Source organism: Ambystoma mexicanum, chromosome 10 (assembly GCF_040938575.1).
Source record: "Ambystoma mexicanum isolate Mex_15411 chromosome 10, UKY_AmexF1_1, whole genome shotgun sequence".
Lineage (NCBI taxonomy): Eukaryota > Metazoa > Chordata > Amphibia > Caudata > Ambystomatidae > Ambystoma > Ambystoma mexicanum.
Genome location: NC_090932.1, coordinates 339,191,217 through 339,215,925, shown reverse-complemented (window position 1 = coordinate 339,215,925; position 24,709 = coordinate 339,191,217). Strand labels below are relative to the sequence as shown.

At 47.7% G+C, this 24,709-nt stretch overlaps 1 protein-coding gene across 1 annotated transcript in view; it reads right to left on the bottom strand.

Annotated features, from left to right (window-relative positions):
- The window catches only part of LOC138491423 (G protein-coupled receptor kinase 5-like), a 901,946-nt gene that overhangs the window by 99,811 nt on the left and 777,426 nt on the right, over window positions 1–24,709 (bottom strand). The window contains exon 10 of the mRNA XM_069617943.1: window positions 23,537–23,574. Coding sequence (XP_069474044.1) covers window positions 23,537–23,574 — 38 coding nt within the window. The remainder of the gene's footprint in view (window positions 1–23,536; window positions 23,575–24,709) is intronic.

Sequence of the window (24,709 nt, the reverse complement as noted above, 5' to 3'; positions counted from 1 at the left end):
CTGTGGAAATAAAACAGAACTGCATGAGGAAGCCCATGGTGGCCCAGCGGGAATAAATGCTAGAAGATCCTTAATAATCACAAGATCAGAACTGTGGTAATGTAGAGCAGAGGTTTCTGATGGGCAAACAGAGAAGTTAACAAGATGGTGCTCAAAAGATCCTCGTTGGCCCATTCATGGTAGAAAGTTTATCAGGAGGCCCTGGAAAGAACATTGTTGGTCCACTGGAGGATATGGAATTTCTACTGGAAGATCTGGGGAATGATCACCAGAATGGTACGGATAGCACACAATTAGCTCAGTCGAAATGTCAACATTAAGTTCTTAATGGCCCACTTTTATGATGGCCACTTCAGCCCAAGTGAAAATGTTCATCTCAGTGGTAAGAATTGTGATGAAGAGCCTTGCAACGATACCCCCAATCCCCTCCCCACTGCTGCACTAAAGGAATAGCTGATCGTAAGATATTTGGTGGGTCATTAACTGCCATTAGGAAGCATTAAAGGAAGGGGGATAATTAAGTCTATAAGAGGAATTCATCCATGCAATATTATTATTATTATTGTGGTATTTATTGAGCACAGGCCTAGCTTTGGGAAGCAATGGAACACTTACAATCATAGGGGAAAGAACACAGTGAGGGAAGCACAGAAAAAAGGAGAGGGTAGCCAACAGGGGAGGGCGAGGGTGGCCAATTGGCAGCCAGGGATCTACAAGCAACCGGGGATGTGGGGGGGAGACAGTGAGGAGCAGATCACTGAGTCTCAGGTAGGGTGGGGAATGCAAGGTGTTTGGACTTAGGTGTTATTGGGGGCCATTCCTTGAAGAGGAAGGTCTTGAGCTCCTTCCTGAACTGTAGAAGTGATGGGGCGAGTTGGAGGTAGACAGGGAGGCGGTCCAAGAGTCTTGCAGAAATACATGATTATCGGCACTAAACTTCAAAACAGTGGATATTAGATCATTGATAATTAGCACTCTTGCAGTGACGTCACTGTATGTCCAAGCTGATCAGAGGGCTCGGGGAAAGGGGGGCTTACCACAATCCACCCTCCACCTTAATTCTCCTAGGCTTCCATCACCTTAAGATGAACAGCTGACTCTGGTTTCGCCCTGCTGCCCGCTACCAAGCCTGGTGTGTAAATAGAGGCGGGACTACTAGTAGTTCCTTCTCCCATTTCCAAAGCAGCCATCCTTGTGTATTTTCCTAACTGGAGATATGGCCGCTGAGCCATTTTCAACATTAAAAAGGGAGGTAGTTAGCACCCCAGACAGCATGCTGGTGTGGTAATAGCTAGAAGAGCCCAACCGGCTGGTTTTGCTGGTCGGCAACAATCTTGGAGAACCTTGTTCAATGTCCTTGCTTTGCTCAGGCCTTTCACTTGGTCTCTGGGTTGTTACCATTCCATAAAGCCTGCTATTGTGGGCACTACCACTTAGAAAGTGCATTCTTTTTGTTGCATGTTCACTGCATACTAGTACTAATTTTGTGAAACGATTGGTAATACCAGCTAATAATATGCATGTATCCAATCTGCAGACTATCAGTTGAAGGGTTTGCTTATGTGTCCTCAATCGATTATCTCTTTTAGCATATCATGTACCCATTTGTAATGTCGTTTTTGTCACACCAGTGATTACACAGCCTCTAAGCACTATATTCAATTTCAAATTATAATCATAAAAGCATTCACTTACTGACAGTCATGCCTATTTGCAATGTGGTAAATAAAAGGTAAAACTATTATATCTCATGAAGTAAAGTATAAAAGGGCATTAGAAGGGTCAAGATAGTAGACGGTGATTGGCCAACTAAATAACACAAAGTATTACATGTATTTGTGCATTAAGGGCAATGGGATAGTGAAAAAGAACATTATATAGTACAGGATAGTAGAAAAAGGGCCGCTGTGGAGAAGGACCTTACTTGGGCCATGAGAGGAGTAGACGGTCAATGAAACAAGAAAAGGGCATTTAATGGGCCACTGGTAGAAATGTGGGGTGGCCGGTGGGCACACGCTCACCCTGGGAGTGGTGCAGCTGAGCAGATTAGGAGGTAGACTTCCGCCACTGTCTGAGACTGAAATTGTGTCACATGGTCCCGCATTTCATCATCACTAATCTTCCCAATAATTAAGTACTGTGGAGATAGTGACTAAAATTATGATTACAAGCTATGTTCCTATCTTCAATTTGCTGCATAAGTAATTATTTTATGAAGAGATTGGTATGGGTCTGAGAAATTAATTATTTAAATGTTAAATGTGTTTGGGTGTGGGAGAAAACACATTTGTTTACAGTTTCAGGGTTTTAACTTGACACTACATAAAGTCTTGCCTTTAAAAAATATGCCACGTATAAGTTTTAAAAGAAAAAAAACACACCAGGAGACGAAAATCCTCGAAATGTGAAATGCCCAACATTATTCCAGAGAAATAAACATAAAAAATAATAACTACTCGAGTACAAAACCTAGAAAATACACTTCCACAAGAGAAATAAAACCTACCCAATGCAAGTACTGCAAAAGAAACAAAATATAACCAGTTTATGTCCCCAGGGGAAATGAAACATGCTAGCACAAGGTGGGGCGGGATGGTTGGAAGAGGACCCCCTGGTGTCCCCCAGGTAGACCCTGGCACAGGTCAAGGGCATGTTACGTAGTCAGAGATAGTATTACGGTCTCTTTAAGACACTTGGCTCCTTAACAGGAAGCGTTAGTTTGAATAACATTAGTGATACCATTGTCCCTCCATTCTCCAACTGTGGCCAGTCAATTATGTAGGAAAGGGATAGTCACTGGCATTGTTGCTTTAAGAAACATCGAACATGCATGAGGGTTGCTTAATACATTAACATCCGGTGACCCCTATCCTCCAAGAGAGACTCTCACTCTGTTTAGGGACCTAAGAAGAGGGGTTACGCTGTCCCTTTAAGGGATCAAAGCTTGGAGCCACAACCACATAATGTAGTACACCATATATTTTCTTCCAGTACCACTAACCACAGCCTACCCAGACATCAGGGGCCTTTTGAGTCTTTCTCGTTGACTCTCCCAGCATGCCTGTGTCAGCATATAGAAGCATTCTGAAATCTTCTGCTGGGCTTGCTGAGCGAGTCCACAAAGACATCCAAAACAGATTACCTTCTCCAGAGCCACTTTCTCGCTAGAGCGTCCGATTCAAAATGGCTTCTTCTTTCCAGTTTATATCACAATCACTAAGGGCTCCAGCAGCCATAAAGAAAAATTACCCACGGGAAAAGTAAAATCCAAAATGGCAGACCCTCCTTTTAAAGCCTTGCTCCACATACAGAAACCCTCATTAAACACATATGGGCATTTTAAGATTAGCCAATCCTGGCCCCTCTCCCATCTACCGGCACAAATGCAAACTCTTTCCCTCAACCCAACAAAAGGGGACACATTAATGGGCTACATAAGTACAGTGCTGTGTTCAGGCGGTGTGGGTATGTGAAGAAGGATCTGGAGGTGAGAGTTAGGAGATAGTACCAAAGTAGGTGGCAAATTGAAAGCACAAAGAAGCTTGAAAGCTGGAAGAGGTGGAAGAAAAGAAGGATGGAGTCTTGCGGAAAAAGGAAAAGGAGGTTGGCGAACAATCAGAAGGAGGAGATTGGTGAACATCAGGATTTGAAAGGAGGAGACCATCAGGGCTAAAAGGAGGAGGTCATCAGGTCAAAGAAAGATATCACATGGAGGTGAAAGGGGTTGAGTTTCACGAGGTGAAGGTCAATAGGAAGCACTGGTAGAACAGCAGGCAGATACTGAGAACCACTGAAATTAGGCAGGAACAAGAAGGAACGCTTGACCCAAAGCAGGACACGGGGCTGAAACCCCTATCTGAATGGGTCAAGCCCACGGTGGGACAAGGATTGAGCATATGGCCTGATGTCGAGGAGGTGTAGAACCAGAACGGGGCAAGGGAGGTGAAGAGGTAGCAGATAGGATCTTAAGGCAAGGAAGTGATGGACGCCGTCTTAAAATCCAACCGATAGAAAACTCAAAGGACGTAACACCTGGTACCCCGCCAGCCAAGAAGAAGATGGGAGGCAACTCTGGGAAGAATAGAGGAAAAGAGATTCCAAGAAGATCAGAAAAGAAGTGAAGCCCTTTACATCTGAACTGAGATGCAGCAGAGAGAAGATTCAAAGAAGCAATGATAAGAGGGGTTTGGGAAATCTGCAGGCAGGAATTGAGATTAGAATGGTGCAGAAAAGCATTAAGCCCAAGGTGAGACTATGTTGAGACATTAGAGAGAACACTGAAGAAGAGAAGGGAACCCAGAGTGCGGGCACCCCTTTAAACCCAAACTTGGGTGGCCCAGTATTTGACCTTCGTAGACCTTAGGGAACACAACGACCTTACATTTTTCAGAGTTATGTTATAGTGTCCATGTTGTTGTTTGCATCAATCTTGTGTCATATTCTCAACAATAAAGAAAACTAGTTTAAACTGAATTCTCGCCTTGGCTTCAATATTTAGCTCAGTCAACCTTGGAACACGAGCCTAGGAGAATAATAATACAGGTGTAACCCACACATCTAGGGGGAACATCACATGGAGTATGTGGGTGTGCCCTGAAAGTCTCACACCACAAGGTAACAAAACATGTAATAAATAAATAATTGGGGATTAAAATATTGTTTGAGTGTTGTAAGTACATTGAAGTCCAAGTCCTAGTGCATTGGTGAGAAAATATTGGCTTCCATGATCCCTGTCCATTGACTTTGCTGGCTATGGCGGTTGAGAGTCGCATCCAAAATATCAGGAGAGCCAAAGGTTGCCGACCCATGTCCTGGAATGTGGAACAAGACTAACACAATCCCCATTGACTAAAACCTCAGAATCACTAAACATTTACAAGCAGTGAACCCTTAACTTGGACATGGTGTCGATCCTTAGATGAAGGTCCGATATGCTGCCCCTATAATGTAATGCTAAGTTCCTAACTGAAAAGCATCCAGACCCATGTCTGCAACATACCAGTAGATGCCAGCCGTGTTTACTAAAAGATTGCGGTGATGTGCCAAACACACCCAACAACTTGGTTAGAAGCTCAACTTAAACAAAAGATATCCACACACTGTGGAACACTCTCACCCCCCCTCCTCCCCACATTCCTACTGATACTGTATGACAGTCAATCGTTTGTTCTGAATGAGTCAGTCAATTCATAAATGGTCCTCTAGAGGGAAGAAAGTTCAAAAGATCAAATTATCCAACTATAGTTAAATAAATGTATGAATAACATTCATTAAAAGAAGAGAATGCATTCTTTTAACTGCAAAATCAGCAAGATGTGATCAACAGCTCTATGCATTTCGGGGTGACTCCCTTCCTTAGGAGCAATCAATCCTGCTTTTTTTCTTATGTGCACACCCATAGAGAAATCTACAATCTAAACAGAGTAAGGTGTAATCAGTATAATAAGTAGGCATACGGTATAGTAATATGTAGTAAGTCTGACATGGTGTTACCCATCATCATTCACCTGGTGTAAGTCAGGGTTGGACAGTCCAAGCTGTTCACGTATATTTCAGGGAACCAAGAACAACTTTTTTCACTGGTGGGAATAACAACCCTGGTAATTGAAACAATATATAATATTAGCTATAGTAAACATTTGCGCATACATTCCTGGCATGAAGTGTGTGGGGGTAAGTGGAAAGTCACTTTGGCCCTACCTTTGAAAGGGTCTTCGTCACGGCTCACAGATTAGAATGTAGGAATTCCTATGGTGTCCCTCCCAGTAGTCACAGCTAGTAGACAAGCCCAGTCGGAGTCAGAAAGGTAGAGAAACTGACTGTTCGGAGCCTAGAGGAGAATTTACACAGGCATCAGCTAAAAAGCCTTAACCTGTGTCAAGCTAAAACATGTGTCATAACTTGCCTCAAAGTTCGCCACTGGGGAAAGCCTATCACTCGCCTCTCCTCCCATCCCTCCCGTGCTTCATTAGAAATGTGCGACTCCGTTCGCGCATGCGCCCTGCCCAACCCCTCACTCACGCCCCTTGCGTGGCAACCCGCAACCACCGGCTTGGAGCCAGGTTCCGTTCTGGCGTGCCCACCCATTTGCATTTCAATATTGGAGCGAGGAACGCTGCACTTCACACACTCATTATGCCTCGGGCAGCTGCCGGCACTGTTTACATCACAGACCCACACCTGTCCAATCACATGGGACATCAACCATGCCTATCTCCACTAAGATCTACTGCTAAGTTCTGTGACGTGCCACATGATTCTTGCCACTGTCTCACCAACAACACTTGCCTCAATGAAAATACAGGAGAAGCCCCGTCGCCAACTCTTGATAACTTTATGTCGGACATTCGCTCTCCTGCCCACACAGTTGGAGGCTGCCCTGTGTCCACAACCTCGCTTCCAGATCTGGCGTGCTCAGTACTGCGTACGCACCATGCCAAATCCGTACCCCAGTCCCTTACCGCTATAGCTAATATTATCAAACTACCTGCCATTGCTGTTATGCCTTTGCCCACAGTACTACCTGCTGATGCTGTTGTAATGCCTACTCAACCACATGTTACTGCCAATGCTATGCCCTTGCCCACAGTACTACCTGCTGATGTTGTAATACCTACTCAACCACATGTTACTGCCAATGCTATGCCCCTGCCCACAGTACTGCCTGCTGATGCTATTGTAATGCCTACTCAACCACGTTACTGCCAATGCTATGCCCTAGCCCACAGTACTACCTGCTGATGCTGTTGTAATGCCTACTCCACCACTTGTTACGGCTAATACTATGCCCTTGCCCACAGTACTACCTGCTGATGTTGTTGTAATGCCTACTCCACCTCATGTTGTTGGAACTGCTATGCCCCTGCCTATGGCACTACTTGTTGATGTTGCTGTAATGTCTACTCCACCACTTGTTACTGCTAATGCTATGCCCCTGCTCATGGCACTTCCAGTTGATCAATATAACTCCAGCCATACTACGCCCACGCACCAGGTAATACTTCTGGCATGGCCATTACTATTACCGACTTGTGCCACTAACCCTTGCACGACAACGCCAGCTCCCCTACATCTGCTCTCTCTCACCCCTCCTCCCACCCACACCCTCAAATGTGCACTTATCAATGCACGTTCATTACCGGCGCATGCACTTGACATTAATGACCTAATTATCAAGGACAATCTGGACCTATTAATAATCACTGAGACTTGGCTAAACGAAAGTTCCAGCCCTGCACTAGCTCTTGCCATCCCCACAGGTTACACAATACTCAGAAAAGACAGCACTCACCAGAGAGGTGGTGGTGTCGCCCTTATTGCCAGGGAATCCCTCTCCATCAGGGTGGTTGAAGGTCAGATCAGTCCTAGTTGCGACTACCTCCCCCTTAAAATGAACACCTCTCACAACTGCACCTTTTCTATGCACATTACATATCGCCCCCCAGAGCCCATTGCCGATTTCCAGGAAAACCTTCTCCTCTCTTTGTCTAACAACATCAAAAGGACCTCACGAGTCTTGCTCCTGGGTGATCTGAATCTAGGGCTTAAAGACCCCAAGGACTCCCATGCCAAACCGTGAACAAAGCCCTGACCACCTTTGGCTTCTCCCAGAACATCCATGAACCCACACGCAAAGGATGCACCCTGGATTGGATTGCCCAGCATAACTTCCAAGTAATTGCCAACACGCCCATCCCATGGTCGGACCACCATTATGTTCAATTCAACCTCCTCTCCAAAAATGCTCCTTGAAGTCTACCACCCCATGCCCAGCTGCCTTCGCTAGAAGCTCAAGGTAGCTCACTCCAGAAAACATTGCACCCTTCTCATCGGTCCCTGCACTGCAAGCCCCGTTCTCCAACAACCCTCACACTCTCGCAACCACCTACAATGACATCATCACTCAAGCTGTCGACTCTATAGCCCCCCTCTCTCTCAAGAAAGCCAAAAAAGCCAAACACTCTAATACCTGGTTCTCAAAGGACCTACTAGACGAAGGGGCCAAAAAAAGGCTAGCACTCTCTGCTTGGAATGCCAACCCTTCGGAGGCCACCAGGAGTGCCTTTAAAGCCATCCCAAAAAACTACAAAACCAAAATTATGCAAGCTAAAGCTGCCTCGTTTAACTCCAGGATCAAAAATGCCAAATCAGGATCCAAAGAAATATTCACCATCTTCCGCAAGCTTGAGAAACCCTCCATCCCTCTTCCCACTCTCCTCAAGGACCAGAATTGGTGCAACAACATACAGTCAGCCATGCTAGACAAGCTGAATACCCTCCAAACCAAAATCAAAGGCCATCAAAAAGCCCTTAGCCTTCTCTTATCAGACCTGCATGACAACACGCCGGCAGCCTCTAATCCTAACCCGTCCACCCCGTTTGACCTCAAAGAAATGACAGAACCGGAAGTCACTGCCTTGCTCAAAACCATCAAACCCTCCAATTGTAAGGGCGATGCCTGCCCGGCCCAACTCATTAAAGACTCTGCACACCTCCTCGCCCCTGTCATAACTGCCTTTATCAACTCCTCATTTAAAACTGGCCTTGTCCCCAAGGACCTTAAGGAAGCCTGGGTTCGCCCGCTCCTCAAAAAACCGTCCCTAGACCCAACAGTTCCAGGGAATTATAGGCCCATTGCTACCGTCCCGTTCCTCCTAAAAATCCTTGACAAAGCAGCCTACCTGCAAGTCCAGAAATTTCTCGAAGACAACCGTCTCCTAGGCCTGCGGCAATCTGGCTTCCACCCACGACATGGCACGGAAACGGCCCTTCTAGACCCAAATAATCAAATGGACGATCATCGAGACTCAGGCAAACCTGCGCTCTTACTGCTCCTTGATTTATCAGCTGTCTTTGACTTGGTAGAGCATAACACCCTTTGCTGCCAGTTACCAAGTCATTGATTTTCTATGCTCCTGTACCTAAGAGACCTATTTGGTCACCTATACTCAATCAATGACACTTTCATGTAAGATTTCTTGTAACAGCGCCTCGATGCCCCTGGGCTGTAAGTGCGCTATACAAATGCAAATAAATAAAAACATGTGCTGCAGGATCCATATTGTGGGATGTCCTAAGCCAGGAATCCCAAAAATAGCACAAGATGCAAAAGAATTGAGATTTCCTGGTGGGGATAATAACCTTCACTTGAATTTTTCAATGAAAATCCAGCATGCTGCCTTGGAACTGCCACAAGGCAGAGCCACAATGGCTCCTGTATTTAATCCTGTCTTGCTGTAGCAGGCGTGCATCGTTGACATGTGTATACACACTGCTCATCGTGCTTCACGTTCAAAGAACTTGAATGGTGTCATCCTTTGTAGTGTGCACGTAGAGAAACTCGTCCGAGGACTACAATTTTCTCATATCTAAGCGGGTCATGCAATAGCATGCACACAGTGATGGTATCATTAGTAAACAGCACTAATGGTGCTTTGCATTTAACGAACACAAATGGTGTCATTATTTGTTTATAGTGTGTACGTAGCGCAACTCATCCGTAGACTCAAGTTTTCTCATCCAGGTTATCAAGTACTAAAAATAGTACTACTCCATGCTCCAAAATTGCATACAACCTCTCAGCAAGTGCAACAAACGAAGCACAGGTACAACAAGATGGAGCTTGAGTTTTAGTGAGAAGAGATTGGGGATATGCCGATCTATTAACCCCGTGTTGGATACGGACCAACAGACCACAGCCTAGGGTCCCCCAGACAGGAGGGTAGTGACATAAGTAGCGATGCACCTTTACGTGGTGAAGAAGTACAGGGAGAAGCTACACCCCCCCCCATGACACAACAGGAAGACTGTTAGGGCAACACAACACCAAACGTATTACCAACCATAGGTCTCCATTCATCAGAAACTGTGACTACTACTTCTTCCGCCCCTACTATCTCTTTTCTAGAAAAAAGAAGACAAGGCACCAAGAAACCTGCAGCCAAGAAATGAGCAAACCAACAGTTAGTAGAGAAAATTTCTTCCAAACACTTGACCCAGAGCCAAATCGATCTGTTGAACTTATGACTTTCCTTTGCAACCACCCAACATTCCACCCTCCTAGAAGAGAGAACCAATCTATTTAGATTAATCAGAAAGATGAGGCTGAAGGTATTTTTTTCGATCTTTAACCACCACCGTAGCAACCATTGGTCACATTTGACTACCTGAACTTAATCCTAAGAGCAAATTTGACCCACAGATAAAGAACCTGGCTATTAATATGTTTGAAAAACAGATGACCACAATCTTAACAAGATTAATTAAAAAAAGACTACACATCACAACATTCGAAAATATCAGAGTAGAGTAATTAGCGACATTGCAGATAAGACACTGACTATCAAACCAGCCGACAAAGGAGGGGCAATTGTAATAATGGACACCAGCTACTATGATACCCAGTGTGTGCTCCTTTTGAGTGACACAGACACATAAATAACAATTGACCAGGACCCCAAAGAGTGGCACTTTCCTTTGCTTGAAATGTAACGATTGAAATAACATTATGAAAGGCACCTACGTGAGGCATCCCTGTTCAGGGGCTAATATCATATTGAGGGACTTCACAACATGGGACTCCAGTTTGGTTATCTACAGTCTCAGTTGCCTATGTAGAATTTTCTATGTAGGACAAACTTCACGTAAAGTCAAAGAGAGATAGAATTAACACAAAAGCAACATAAGCACAAAAAACTACTGATCACCGGTGGCAAGACCCTTTAATGCACTAAAACAGACCATCACACAATTGAAACCCATTGTTCTGGAGGTGGTACAGGGTTTATAGTTAATATTTCGAATTCAATTATTTCTAATGCAAAAATGTCGAAAACATTGTTGAATTTTTTTTCCCGAATGTTTCATTTAAAAAAAAAAAAAAAATTTAATGGGGGGGTTCCCCAACAAACCCGTTTTTTTACACTTTATTTTACTTACCAAAACCCCAAAAAATGTATTAAATAAAAAAATAATACATTCCAAAATATTTTTAAGACATAATGTTTTTGACATTTTTGCATTCGAAAAAATGCATTCTCCATACTGACAGGACACTGTTGGTACACAGACCACTGAGAGGAGGCAACTTAGGGACGAGACTGGACCAGAGGGGACTGTACTGGATATAAACACTATACAGCTTGAACCCAATGGAACAAATGAGGATTTCTACTTGGGAGCTTTTCTCCGAGTTTACCACTAAAGTGATGTTGTAGCTTGTGCATTGTAAGATATGTTTGCTTAATTGGCTCAAACTGTCATCACCAATCATGTAACATTATGATACAGACCATCAGATTGGGAATATGGTTCCCCTGGCAATCATTCAACTGGGAAGTATTTTTATCCCACTGGTTAACTGCATGTGCGAGTTAAACTGCCACCATCAACCATGTAATATTATGATACAGACCATTAGATTGTAAACATGGCTCCCCCTGATAATCACTAAACTGGAGAAAGCTTGTATTCCTCCTTTCAAATGTAGCCATTGTAGAACCAATACAGATTAGAGTTGCCCATGTAGGACTGTGAGACCCTAGAGCATATGTACGGGATTGTGACAACCCCTTTTGTACTTCCATATATTCTACTGAACTTGGCATGAAAATTACGTGGATGTCATTCTCACTTTAATATCTAGTCCCCACTAATATTCACAGATCGGATTTACTTCATTTACTTCCTTTAACCAACCCTGGTTTATCCAACACAGAGTTAATAGATCGGAGTATCCCCAATCTCTACTCACTATAAATCAAGCTCCATCTTTTTCTACCCGTGCTTTGTTCGTTACACTTGCAAAGAGGATGTATACTTTTTTTGAGCATGGAGTAGTACTCTTTTTAGTACTCGATAACGTGGATGAGCAAGATTTAATCTTCGGATGAGTTACGCTACGTACGCACTATAAACAACTGATGACACCATTTACGCTCGTTAAACGTGAAGCACCATCAGCAGTTTGTGTACAAATGATGTCATCACAGCGCATATGCGACAGCATGACAGGCTTAAATAAGGCAGCCATTATGGCTCTGCCTCGTGGCAGTTCAAAGGCGCACACTGGATTTCCACTGAAAAATCCAAGTGAAGGTAATTATACTCTACTATTTTTGGGATTCCTGGCTTAGGACCCCCCACAATATGGATCCTGCAGCACACCTGTTAGCATGACACGTTCAGGCTTTTTAGCTGATGCCCATGTAATTCTCTTCTAGGCTCCCGACAGTCCGTTTTTTCTTTTTACCTTTCTGACCCCGATGGGGCTCTTCTACTAGCTGTGACTTGTAAGGGAGGAATGGTATTACAAGTATGACACTGACACAAGAGTTACAAGTTTCACAACCTTTATTAGATTCTTGGGGTTTGGAAAAACTCCTAAGTTGCTATATAACTATAATGGGAACGGTCTCTACCATCAAATAATAAAGAAAAAACAGTCCTAGTCAGTCTATGTCAAATCAAAAAGGCCTATACTAACAAAACCTAATGCCCGCCCTATCTCCTTTACAAAAAGTGCATAAAGGGGAATGTGTATGCAGAGAAAAGTCAATGTTATAACATAAAGGATCAATGTGGCTGAGTTAGCTCTCCTTCCCACGTTGGACAGCACGGAGCATGGTGGCCCCATAAAACGGATGAAACACTCTGGCTCAGGTTATCAAAAAAAAGGCAGTTCAAAATGTGGGTCGCGGCCCGCTTGGCCTGCTACACTAAAGTCACTTATTCAAGCTTTCCAAACGTTCTTTCACAGTTCAACAAAAGTTCAGATAGGTCTCCCTTTGTCCAACTCAGACCTTTCAATCAAAAAGTACCTGATTCAATGTAGATCCCCGTCAGCCGGGATCAGACCTCGCAATCACAGCACTTGCAGGGGTTCCCTTCCCCAAGCTTCATTCACATTCTTTAGAGGTTCCCTTCCCCTAACTTATTTCATGTTTCCGGTCTCCCTCAGCCAGGCTCAGAGCTTTCACGGATGTCGAAGACTTTCGAATGTGCAAGGCTTTTACCTTAGACCTCCGCAGGACCACTTTGACATTCACTTCAGCTTTCGCTTAATGTTATTTGCTGCAATGTCTCTTGGTATTGGTAGTTCTGTACCTCAATCAGAAACGTTCAAAGAACTATTCCTCTTCAAGCAATCACTGTTTAACTTCCCCTTTCATCTGAATTAATCTTCACTATTGCACATTTCAGAGTTTGTTCACTTTGTTGCTTTATAACAAGACATCAAACATTTTGCGGAGACTTTCAAGTGGGCTGTTTTCTTTAGCCAGACCACTCCGCTACTCTATTACTGTCTTCACACATTAACCGTAATTTCCAAGTTCATTACTGGTTTGCTTTCTTTTGTGCCTCATCAACACGTGCACAACCTTGATAAACTGTTGCAGCTTCAATCTTTTTTTGACACAAACTAGTCTTTAATTTCTTTCGCTAACTCACAGATTGTGTGCATTCCTTTGTCTTTGCAGCTTTGATTCATGAGTCAAGGTTGATACCACAGACATGGCCTCTGTTGTTCACACAGGAGGGTCACTGGCATCCTTGAAACACAATGCAGGCTTCTTCTTTTCTTGGATTTGGCTTTCTCTGCATCTCTGTCATGGTTTCTCAGAGGCAACGCCCTCCTGCAGGGAACTTCAGGGTTTTCCTACACCTCGCTCTGGTCCCTTGATCATTCATCCTGCTCCAGTTGGTTCACCTTTGTCCCGAAAGATCTGCTCCTTCTCGTGTCTCTCCTTACTCAGAGTCTGCCTCTATGTTCCGCCTTTTATCCGTGTGAGGAAGCTAATGGGTCTCAGAAGCAAGTGATTAAGATCAGGTGCCTGACTTTGGCTGGCCTTATTAACGGGACATCTCCAATGAAATATGTAAGGGTTAGCCCTTTTCTCTCAGTTGCCCTCTTCCTCGGCCCAGTGTTTATGTAGCAAGGGGAGTTGGAACATTGGATAATCCTAAAATATAGCATGGGTTATCGGCACAGGAAGGGGGGGAATACCGCGTCTCACCACTGATTTCCTCACCCCAATCCTCGAAGATCCCCCACCAAGGTGATCCCTCCCTCCTGTAACCCCCCCCCCCGCAGTGGTCCACCCCAAGGGTCTGGATCCAAAGGCGATGGCTGTGCCCTGGCCACCTGAGCGAGAGATCAGAATGGACTAGCAAGTAAGACAATGTTTGGTTTGTCACAGACTACTGCAAGAGACATCCTAGAAATTCCCACTTTCTAATCTGTGAGCCGTGGCAAAGACCCTTTCTAACGTAGGAGCGCAGTGACGTTCCACTTGCCCCCACACACCTCATGACAGGAATTTATGAGCACATTTTTAGTGTAGCTAAAATGATATATTGTTTCAATTACCAGGGTTTTTATCCCCACCGGTGAATACAGTTCTTCTTGCTTCTGTGAAATATATGTGAACAGCTTGGGCTAACTTACACAAGGTGAATGATGATGGGTGACACCATGTCAGACTTACTACATATTATTATCCTGCAAGCATTCTTACGTATTACACCCTACTAAAAGGGATTACTTTATGTTTAGATTGTAGATTTCTCTACGGATGTACAGAGATGAAAAAAAAGCAGGATTGATTACTTGAGGAAGCACATCATCCTGAAACACAAAGCTGTTGATCACATATGGCTGTTATGCATATGATAAATATTTTCTTGCTTATTTTGTGATTAACAGAATACATTCTCTTATTATGCAACATACAGATACATTTATTTAAACAATAGTTGAATAATTTGCACTTTTGAACTAACTTTGGTCACTCTAGAGGACCATTTATAAATTGACACTCAGAACGATTGATGTCATACAATATCAGTAGGAGTACAGGGGGATGAATGTTCCACAGTGTGTGGACACATTTTGTTGTTTTTCATTGTACTCAACCCAGTGCCAGGGTTGTAACTCTTCGTAGCACCCTCTACTGTCATAAGTAGGAATACATTATCTCTGAGACTCAGGTGTGCTCCTTGCCATTGGATTCTCTGCACAGAAGTGCAACTTAGCCATGGTCGCATCTTCTACAGGCACAGTTTAATAGTGGAAGATGGACAGTGCTGATCATTAATAAACACAAAACATCACCTTTTCATGACATGTTTCAGATATGACTAAAGAAGCAGGCAGAATCATCTGAATTACAGTTTTCTGCTGGGCATAGCAAATACTAAACATGAAAATCACATGTACCTTGCAGGACCCAAGCTCACGTTCCTGCTATCAGCATGTGTTGCTCCCTCCCACTCACAGGAAACACACTCAGACTGGTCTATATCTTGATGCCTGACAGACCACCTGACAAGCCAACTGGGGCCAGTGAGTTGATGCTCTCTGCAGCTTGTAGGTTTTACCATTTTACTATATCAATGTACTTTTAAATGCCAATTTTCCCCAAAATGTTCCCCCAGGTACTATTTAGTTTGTTTCAAAAAGACACAAAGAGAGTCATTTTCCACACCAGCAAAGATAGGTGTAAAAACTGAGTAAAACAGTTTATGCAAATTTGCTGACGGTTTACACCACTAGGAGATTTTGAGGTTTTTGGCAAGTGACACGAGGAAATGGAATGAGATTACTGTTTCCTCCTCCCCCATTTGCACCACCTACCAAAAAACAGATATACAGACACCAACATCTGATCTTTATGCTGGTGTAAATGCACTGGGTTCCTGTGGAATCCGTCAGCTTTCAGCTGCTAAAATCTGGTAGATTCCTTACGAGTCCATGGACAGTGCCACCCTCCACCATGCGTATGCAGTAGGAGGCATTTATACTAGTTTGCTCTAAAAACTGCAACTAATGGTCAGCAAGGATGTGCATGAATTTCCTGCACTGCATAGTGCAAACAAATAAAATTGAATAGAAGGGGGCTTCAGCAAACGTTACGTGCACTTTAGCTTCCAGGGTCAAGTTGGGTGTAGGGTGCATCAGATAAGCCATAGCAATCCTTTTTGCCCCCGTAGCAAATTAGTTTAAAATGTCCAATCTCCCTCAGCGGCCCTTGCATCTAGCCTTCCTCACCTCCACTTTCCCTGGCCAGATCCCACCCCCCCCCAATGCTTATTGGCTGTCTTGTGGTGCTTTCCTATCTAGGAAGCGCAGTGTAGCTTCCAGTGCGACACCAACTCAACCACTTAAGCTCCCAGGGTTGAGTTGGGTGTAGGGTGCATCAGGTAAGGCGTAGCAACCCTTTTTTGCCCCCATAGCACATTAGTTAAAAACTTCCAATCCCCCCCTAAGCGGCCCTTGATGTTCACCTTCCTTGCCTTCCTTGCCCAGCTCCCGCTCCCTCCCATGCTGATTGGTCCACTATTATGCAGTGTTCCTTCTTCACTGGCAGAACTAGGGCAGCCTTGCCCAGGCAGCCCTCTGCAAAGGGCAGCTCCCCGACTAAGCAGCTACAATACATGTTTGCCCATGTTTGCCAGGTACACATACTGCAGTAAACGTACAGCGACTGATAAGTGTGGTCTGGGCGGGGAGTACAGCCATTACTGTACTCCAGTAAAACCGGACCACTCATATTACCTATTGTCATTTACACAGACATTTAACGTAATTGCACAAAGTAGTCATATTTTGCATTTAGCCTAGTTGTGTGACGTAGTCATATTTTGCATTTAGCCTAATTGTGTGAGGTAGTGATATTTTGCATTTAGCATAACTGTGTGAGGTAGTCATATTTTGCATTTAGCCTAATTGTTTGAGGTAGTCATATTTGCGAACAAAGTTTGCATTTAACCTAAGTGTGTAAGGTAGCCGAACAGGGGAGGGAGCTATATCACACTTAAATGGACTGTCGAGGGTGTGAAACGCATCACACATAAAGGAATGGGTTTGGGGACAGAAACCGTACCGCACATGGAATGAGTTTGGGCGACAGGCAACGCATCGCTCCTGGAGGAATTTGTGGGGGTGGTAATTGCTTTGCACTAGAATGAACGACAGGGAGAGGGATATGTCTAGCAGGTACTCAGAATGTCAGGGGCAGGAAGGAACAAGTTACTTACCTGTAACTGTTGTTCTCCAGCATGGGTCTGGCATGGATTCACATGCTCATGAATATTCCCCGTCGTCAGGCTGGGAATCCTCGGTAAAGAAAAAATCAGTATCAGTTTTGTTTCTGATCTGTCTTTCGTAGTAGTAACCAATCACTGATCTCTGCGTCATACTGACCACAGCCAATGACTGCCCTCTACCTAAGCCCCGCCTCTGGCAGCCATCTTCAGATTTGGTAGCACGTGAAGAGGCAGTATGACCAAGTGAAGAGCCGCAGAGGGGTAGGCGGGAGGGTTCGCATGTGAATCCATGCCAGACCCATGCTGGAGAACAACAGTTACAGGTAAGTAACTTGTTCCTTCTCCAGCATGGGGTCTGGCATGGATTCACATGCTCATGAATATAAGAATAAATAGCAGTACACACATGCACAACCACGGGAGGTGGCAAAAGGCTCAACATTAAGCAATACAAAAAACTCAACATTAAGCATCTCTTACCTCCTCACCAGGCTCACCTTAGGCGAACAGGTTGCGCAGCAAAGCTTGGCCGACCCTGGACTCCTCTTTGGAATCCCGATCGACGCAGTAGAATCTCGTGAAGGTGTGCGCCGACCTCCACGTAGCAGCCCTGCAGATGTCCAGCAGGGGCACACCAGATAAGAACGCCGTAGTAGCAGCGATCGCTCTGGTCGAATGGGCTCTCGGATGGCCTGGCAGCGGTCGGTTAGCCAACCGGTGGCAGTGCATGATGCAGCCGGAGAGCCATCTGGAAATAGAAGACTTCGAGAGAGCCTTCCCTTGATTCACAGGTCCAAAGTTCACGAACAGCTGTGATGTCCTCCGGAAACTCTTCGTGCGGTCCACGTAGAACTTCAGCGCTCTCACCACATCCAGCGAGTGCAAAGTCCTCTCGACCGGCGACGAAGGAGACGGGAAGAAAACAGGTAACACTAAGGGCTCGTTAAGATGGAAGTCCGACGGCACCATGGGCATAAAGGAGGGGTGCGTCCTAACCACCACCCTCGAGGCATGGAAAGTCAAGTACGGTGCTTTGCAGGATAGGGCCTGGATCTCTGCCACTCGTCGTGCGGAGGTAATGGCCACCAGGAATGCAGTCTTCCACGACACAAACTTCATCGGTGCGGAGTGCATCGGCTCGAATGGGGGCCCCATGAGCCTGGTCAGGACCATGTTATGTTCCCACGCCGGGGCCTTCACTGGCGGGAACGACCGGAACAGTCCTTTCATAAACTCTTACCAGTCGATGGGACCACAGGGACGTCCGTCCTGTGGTTCTGGTATATCTTGAGATCGCCGCCAGATGAATCTTAATGGAGGCATTGGCTAGCCCAGCCTTTGTCAGCGAAAGCAGGTACGGCAGCACTTGAGGGGCCGTAATCCGAAGGGGGTTGATCTTCTGTGCTCGGCACCAGATAGAGAACCTCTTCCACTTATGACCGTAGCATTTGAGAGTCAAGGACGCCCTGGCCTTTGCAAGAACCTCTCTGCATTCGGCCGGTATTTCGTAGCCTCCAAACTCTAGCGCTGCAGGAGCCAAGCCTGCAGGTTCAGCGACGCCGGGTCGTGGTGGAAGATGGCGCCTCCTTCTCTGGAGAGAAGGTCCGCATCTGCCGACAGCTTGATGGGAGGGGACGTTGACAAGTCCAGAAGGTCCGGGAACCAGATCTGCCTCGGCCACACCGGTGCGACGAGGATCATCCTGCTCCGGGACCTCGTGAGCTGGCTGATGAGTTGAAGCAGCAACGGCAACGGAGGGAACGCATACAGGTATAGGCTGTTCCAGGGGAACGAGAACGCATCGCCCATGCTTCTCGGCTGGGGAAACCTGCTGGCGAACCTCTTGCACTTCGAGTTCGTCGCTGTTGCGAACAGGTCGATTTGGGGTTTGCCCCATCGTCGGAAGAGTTGATCCACCTGATCCTGGCGCAGTTCCCACTCGTGACACGCGCGCAGCTCCCTGCTGAGCGAGTCGGCGATGGTGTTGCTTTCTCCTGCCAGGTGAAAGGGAACCAGGAACATCCCCTGGGCGACCGCCCAGTGCCACAGATCCTGTGCCTCCTTCGATAGGGCTGGGGATCTGGTGCCTCCCTGCTTCCGTATGTAAAACATTGTCATGGTGTTGTCCATGAAGATCCGCACCACCTTGCCCTTGAACGACGGGAGGAACGATTTGAGAGCCCAGAACACGGCTCGGAGTTCCAGGACGTTGATGTGCAGGAGCCTCTCCTCCGGGAGCCAGAGGCCTCTTGCGTGGAGATCTCCGGTGTGGGTGCCCCAACCTTCCAGGGAGGTGTCCGTCGTCACCGTCTCCTGGTACGCCGGCGTCTGAAAGTCCTTGCCCGCCATGAGGTGCGCTCGAACGCCCCACCACTGGATCGCCCGCCAGAACACCTCGTTGAGGGGGACCCTGTCTTCGAAGGTGCCTGTCGCCTGCATCCAACGGGCATAGAGAAATTCTTGAAGAGGGCGCATCCGTAGTCTGCAGAGGTGCACCAGGTAAATGCAAGAGGACATCATCCCCAGGAGGGACTTGATGGACCTCACCCTGGCCACGTCCGTGGCTAGCAGGCGCTGCACTTTGCCTAGAATGGTCTTCGTCCGTTCTTCCGACGGGGCCGCCAGGCGCCTCACTGTATCGAGCTTCGCTCCCAGAAACAGGGCCACCTGCGACGGCACCAGGTGGGACTTTGGGTAGTTTATGGCGAATCCCAGGTCTGTGAGTAGCTAGACGGTCCTCGCAGTGTGTTCGACGGCGAGTTCCCTCGTCCTTGAGCGGATGAGCCAGTCGTCCAGGTAGGGGTAGACGTGAATCCCCTGCAGGCGCAGCCGCACCGCCAATGGTGCTAGGCACTTGGTAAAGACCCTGAGGGCCGACTTCAATCCGAACGGCAGTGCTCTGAGTTGGTAATGGGGTCCCTGGACGACGAACCTGAGGAACTTTCGGTGACTTTTGAGGATAGGAACGTGGAAGTATGCATCCTCCAGGTCCAACGACAATAGAAAGTCGCCTTCCTCCAGCTGACCCAGTACGTGCTGGAGGGTGACCATCCTGAAATTTTGTGATCTGATGTATTTGTTCAAACGACGAAGGTCCAGGATGGGGCGCCAGCCGCCCGTCTTCTTCCTGACGAGGAAGTACCTTGAGTACACCCCGGAGCCTCTTCGGGACAAGCTCGATGGCGCCTTTCCTGAGCATCGCCCGTACTTCCAACAGCAGTTGCGGGACGTGATTTTCCTTCCTGGCCACAGGTGGAACGTGAGGGCACTTCTTCAGGAATTCGGTAGAGTGTCCTCTTGCCAGGGTATCCAGCACCCAACGGTCGGTGGAGATGGTCTTCCACACGCCGATGAAATTCGCCAGCCGGCCTCCCACCGGGGTGCTTCGGTGGGGCCCCAAGACCACGGCCGGTTCAGTCCTGCTTGGAGGTGGTGGCCTTGCCGCCCTGGCCACCCTGCCGACGGCGGCGAGGCGCTCCCTGGTGGCCGCGACCCCTGTAGGCCTCCTGAGACGAGGAGCGTGCCGCCTGGCGGTAGGACGACGAGCCACCGCTGGATCCCTTGGAGGCACCCTGTCTGCCTCCGGAGCTCCGAAAGGGCCGTCGTTGCTGAAGGGCTCCTAGGGCGCGGGCCGTCTCTGTTTTTATGGCTTGGAGGGATTCGTCCACCGCCTTCCCGAACAAGTTGCTGCCGTCGAACGGCATGTCCAACACCCTGATCTGGACGTCCTGACGGAAGTCGGTCGCCCGAAGCCAACCCCGTCGTCGTAGGCGAACACCGTTGCCCAGCTGGCGGAACCCGTTATCGGCAATATCGGTTGCCACCGTTATGGCGTGTTCCGACACCACCGCGCCCTCTTGCAGTATTTCCAGGGCCTCGCACCTCTTGTCGTCCGGCAGGAAGTCCAATATGGGGGCCAGCTTAAACCAGAGCTCCCTGTCGTAACGGGCCACGATCGCCAGGGCGTTGGCCGCTTTGATCGTCGTCGCCGCCGACGAAATGACCCGCCGCCCCATGGCGTCCAACTTCTTTCCCTCGCCGTCCGGCGGGGAATTTGACTTTGAGGCTCCTGACCCCGCCGCTTTCTTCTTAGCCGCCGCCGAGACGACCGAGTCTGGCGTTGGCTGGGCCCTGAGGCACAGGGGAGCGGTTTCGGGGACCCGGTACTTCTTCTCGTACCGGTCCCGTTTGGCTGGTGCCGCGGAGGGGTTTTTGAGAACCGACAGGCCCTCCTCCCAGATGTCATCGATTAGGGGCACCGCGATGACCGTCTTCCTCTTGGCCTCCCGCCGCTGATAGAGGAAACCTTCCTTTTTCTGCTCCTCCGGGCAGAGCTGGAACAATTCAGACGCCCTGGCGATCATGGCGTGGAATGAGCCAATCTCGTTTGGGCGGCGAGGCCCGTGCGACGGGAGACGGGAGACCCGTTCCATCGTCGTCGCCCTCAGAACCCGTCATCGAGCCCAACGCACCGTCATCTCCCGACTCGTGGGAGGATGAGGAGGGAACTGTAGGCCTCACGGGGGCGAGCGGAGGAGAGGGTTGGGTCCTCCGTCGTTTGTTCTGAGGACTTCCCGACGGGCCAGGTTGCGGGTCCTCCGGCCTGGGCCGTGGGAATCTCGTCCTTATCTCAGAGCATAAGGACTGGATGGCAGACAAAATGGCCGCCGAGCCATCCTGAGGCCTAGGGTCCGGCCGCGCCGGAAGGGAAAGCCGCTCTTCCTCACCATCGTCGTCTTCCTCGGTTATCTCCGGAGGATCTTCCTGACGGGATCGAACCTTCTCGAATTGGACTTCGAGGTTCCTCATGGCCTCGGTCAGTTCCTCCTCCGAGGCTGACTCCGAGCTCGAGGAGGGCACCGTGCCCCCCCCTCGCTTCTTCCATCATGGCGGCCACGACGATGGGCTGAAAAGAGGATTCCCTCCTTGGCCAGAGTCACCGCGATAGCCTCGATAGAGGCCTTCGCCTGCTGGGTAGGGGCCTTCACCACCTTAGGTGCGTCCCGGGCCTTCTCCTTCGGGGGAGGGGCGATGCCTCGCTCCCCTTCTTCCGAGATCGGACGGGGCTTCTCCCGAAGCTTACCCGGGGTCTCGGACTTTCTCTTCCCCGAACCGGAGCGTTGATTCGTGGTTGACGGTGCCGGGGAAGATGCGCCTTGCCTGGCGACCGAAGAGCCCGACCTTTTGGCGCTCCCGGAGCCAGCGGACTTGCGGCGCTTGGCCTGGTGTTGGGCCCCCGTCGCCGGGGCGCCCGCACAGGACTTAAAAGCCCGCTCGGACCCTTTCTTCTTCTTCTCACCCATCGAGCCCTTCTCCAACCAGCTTGCGAGACGGGATTGACGGTCCCTCATGGTCCGCTCCGACAAGTTCTTGCAGAACTGGCAGTCCTTCTCTACATGAGTCTTGTCCTCATGAAGACAGTAGAGGCATCGCGAATGTTCGTCTTCCTTAAACACATTCTGCAGCCCGCATCCAGGGCAGCTGCGAAATAGCTTGGGTCCAGGCGACGAACTCGCATCCTGGGCCATCTTGAAGTAGGCCGCAAATCTTCTGGAATCCTCCAAGAAGTTGATTCGACGAAATCTTCACCCTTGAGGGGCGTAGGAAAATCCCGCAACGGGTAGCCGTTAACGGGAGTAGAAACGGTGGAGCTTGATGCTCGATTAACCGAAAAAATGTGAACAATCACCTGAAAAAGCGCGAAACATGCAGTAAAAGCTTGAGAGCTAAGCACAAGGACTCCCAACACTTGAACGTGCGGTAAAAATCTGAAGATGGCTGCCAGAGGTGGGGCTTAGGTAGAGGGCAGTCATTGGCTGTGGTCAGTATGACGCAGAGATCAGTGATTGGTTACTACTACGAAAGGCAGATCAGAAACGAAACTGATACTGATTTTTTCTTTACCGAGGATTCCCAGCCTGACGACGGGGAATATTCATGAGCATGTGAATCCATGCCAGACCCCATGCTGGAGAAATGTATTGCCACAAACAGTACTAACTTACCCCTCTGAATTCAACTTCTCAAGCTCTGAACTACACACAACCGCACACTTCACATCATCCCGACAAGCCAATAAACCATACACAATCTCACCAGAACACTGCATGATGCCTAACAACCGAAAGGTACACTCAGTGACAATTTTCACCAAACTGAAGCTGTCAACAGCACGTCCCAGCTCTCTTGCTCTTCTCCCGCTCAAAACCGACTAACAAACCCCTTCACCCTCCTTGCAGTTCCCCCAGAGCACCAACAGACTACAAAGGTGGCAACAGTTCGAGGTACAAGGACCATTAACATATCATGACATGTTGATGGTCTCCTTCGTGCACTTCACACAAAATAGACATTAAGCCCCAAAGTTTAATTTGCGCACATGGCCTGCATTCTTTGTGGTGCCCTGCCAAGCCTTATGGGAAACGGAGAAGACACAGACCAAGTCCAACAAATTAGCAGGTGATGTGAAAAGTGCTTGTCAACTACTCACCATCATCGTCCAGGAGGATGTTCTCTGGTTTCAGGTCCCTGTGAAAGAACAGACAGTTCAGTGTGAAAACGAGTTGCACTGCCAACCGCCCGGCTCCAATTACTCGGCTGACAACTACACCCTGTTAATTGTCAGCTTCTCAACATGAGCGGGCCAGGAGCTCACACACACCAGGTCCAGGGCCATTAGTATCTTTCTAAACGCAAGTGACAGCAACTGTAGGACTGTTGATCTCTTACTATAAGAATGCCTAAAAATATCACCATGTTGAACTTTGCCCTTACCCCTTTGAATGACGACCATCACTACAAATTACACAGCTGATGAAACCGAAAAAAGAATCGGTAAACCAATGAAATGGGGAGGATAAGCTGGGAGGGTTGGGTTAAGAGGAGAATGGATTACAGGGCCTACGGTAGCAGCCCTTTAGTTATGGTTAAATTGCTCAACCCATAGAAAGAGCACTTTTTGGGCAGCTTATAACTTTGCCCCCCGCCCAGACGCATCATCACCAAACTTTGCAAAAAAAAGTATATGGCCCCCTGAAAATGATTTTGGGAAGTTTGGTGCGGTTTCATCCAGGGGGAAAAGTTATAAGGGGGGGTTCCAAAAATGTGTGTAAATCCTCATGGCTGCAATGGAAAAAAAGAGGCGAAACCGCTGGAGAGATTTTTTTTTTTTATAACTTTATTTAATGGTTGTGGTACACAACATTGCAACAACACGACATTTCATACATTTCCATATCGGACAGGTTCAGTTCAGTAATATAACATGAGTGGTATTTCAGAAAAGACGTACTACTGGGCCCCGCCGGGCTACTGTTGGTCGAGTCCACTTCACATAGATACACTCTGAACGGGGCCCAGATGTCCTTTGGTTTACATGAGTTCGGGAGTGACATTACATAGTGTTCATCACATTCATTAACATACATTAGTTCCTTGAGAAAATGGTTCACTTGTGGTGCCTGTGCGCTCTTCCACTTCTGCAGAATGCACTTTTTCGCCATCGCGCATGCAATATTAAAGAGCCTTCTGATTACCTCTGACCGTTTTCCTATATCCCCAAACAAATATTTTTGCGGTATGAGGTCTGCCGGTATCTGGGTAACTTCTACCGCTGGAGTGATTTTTAGCGGCGGATTGGTCACGAACACATGCTTTTGGAAAT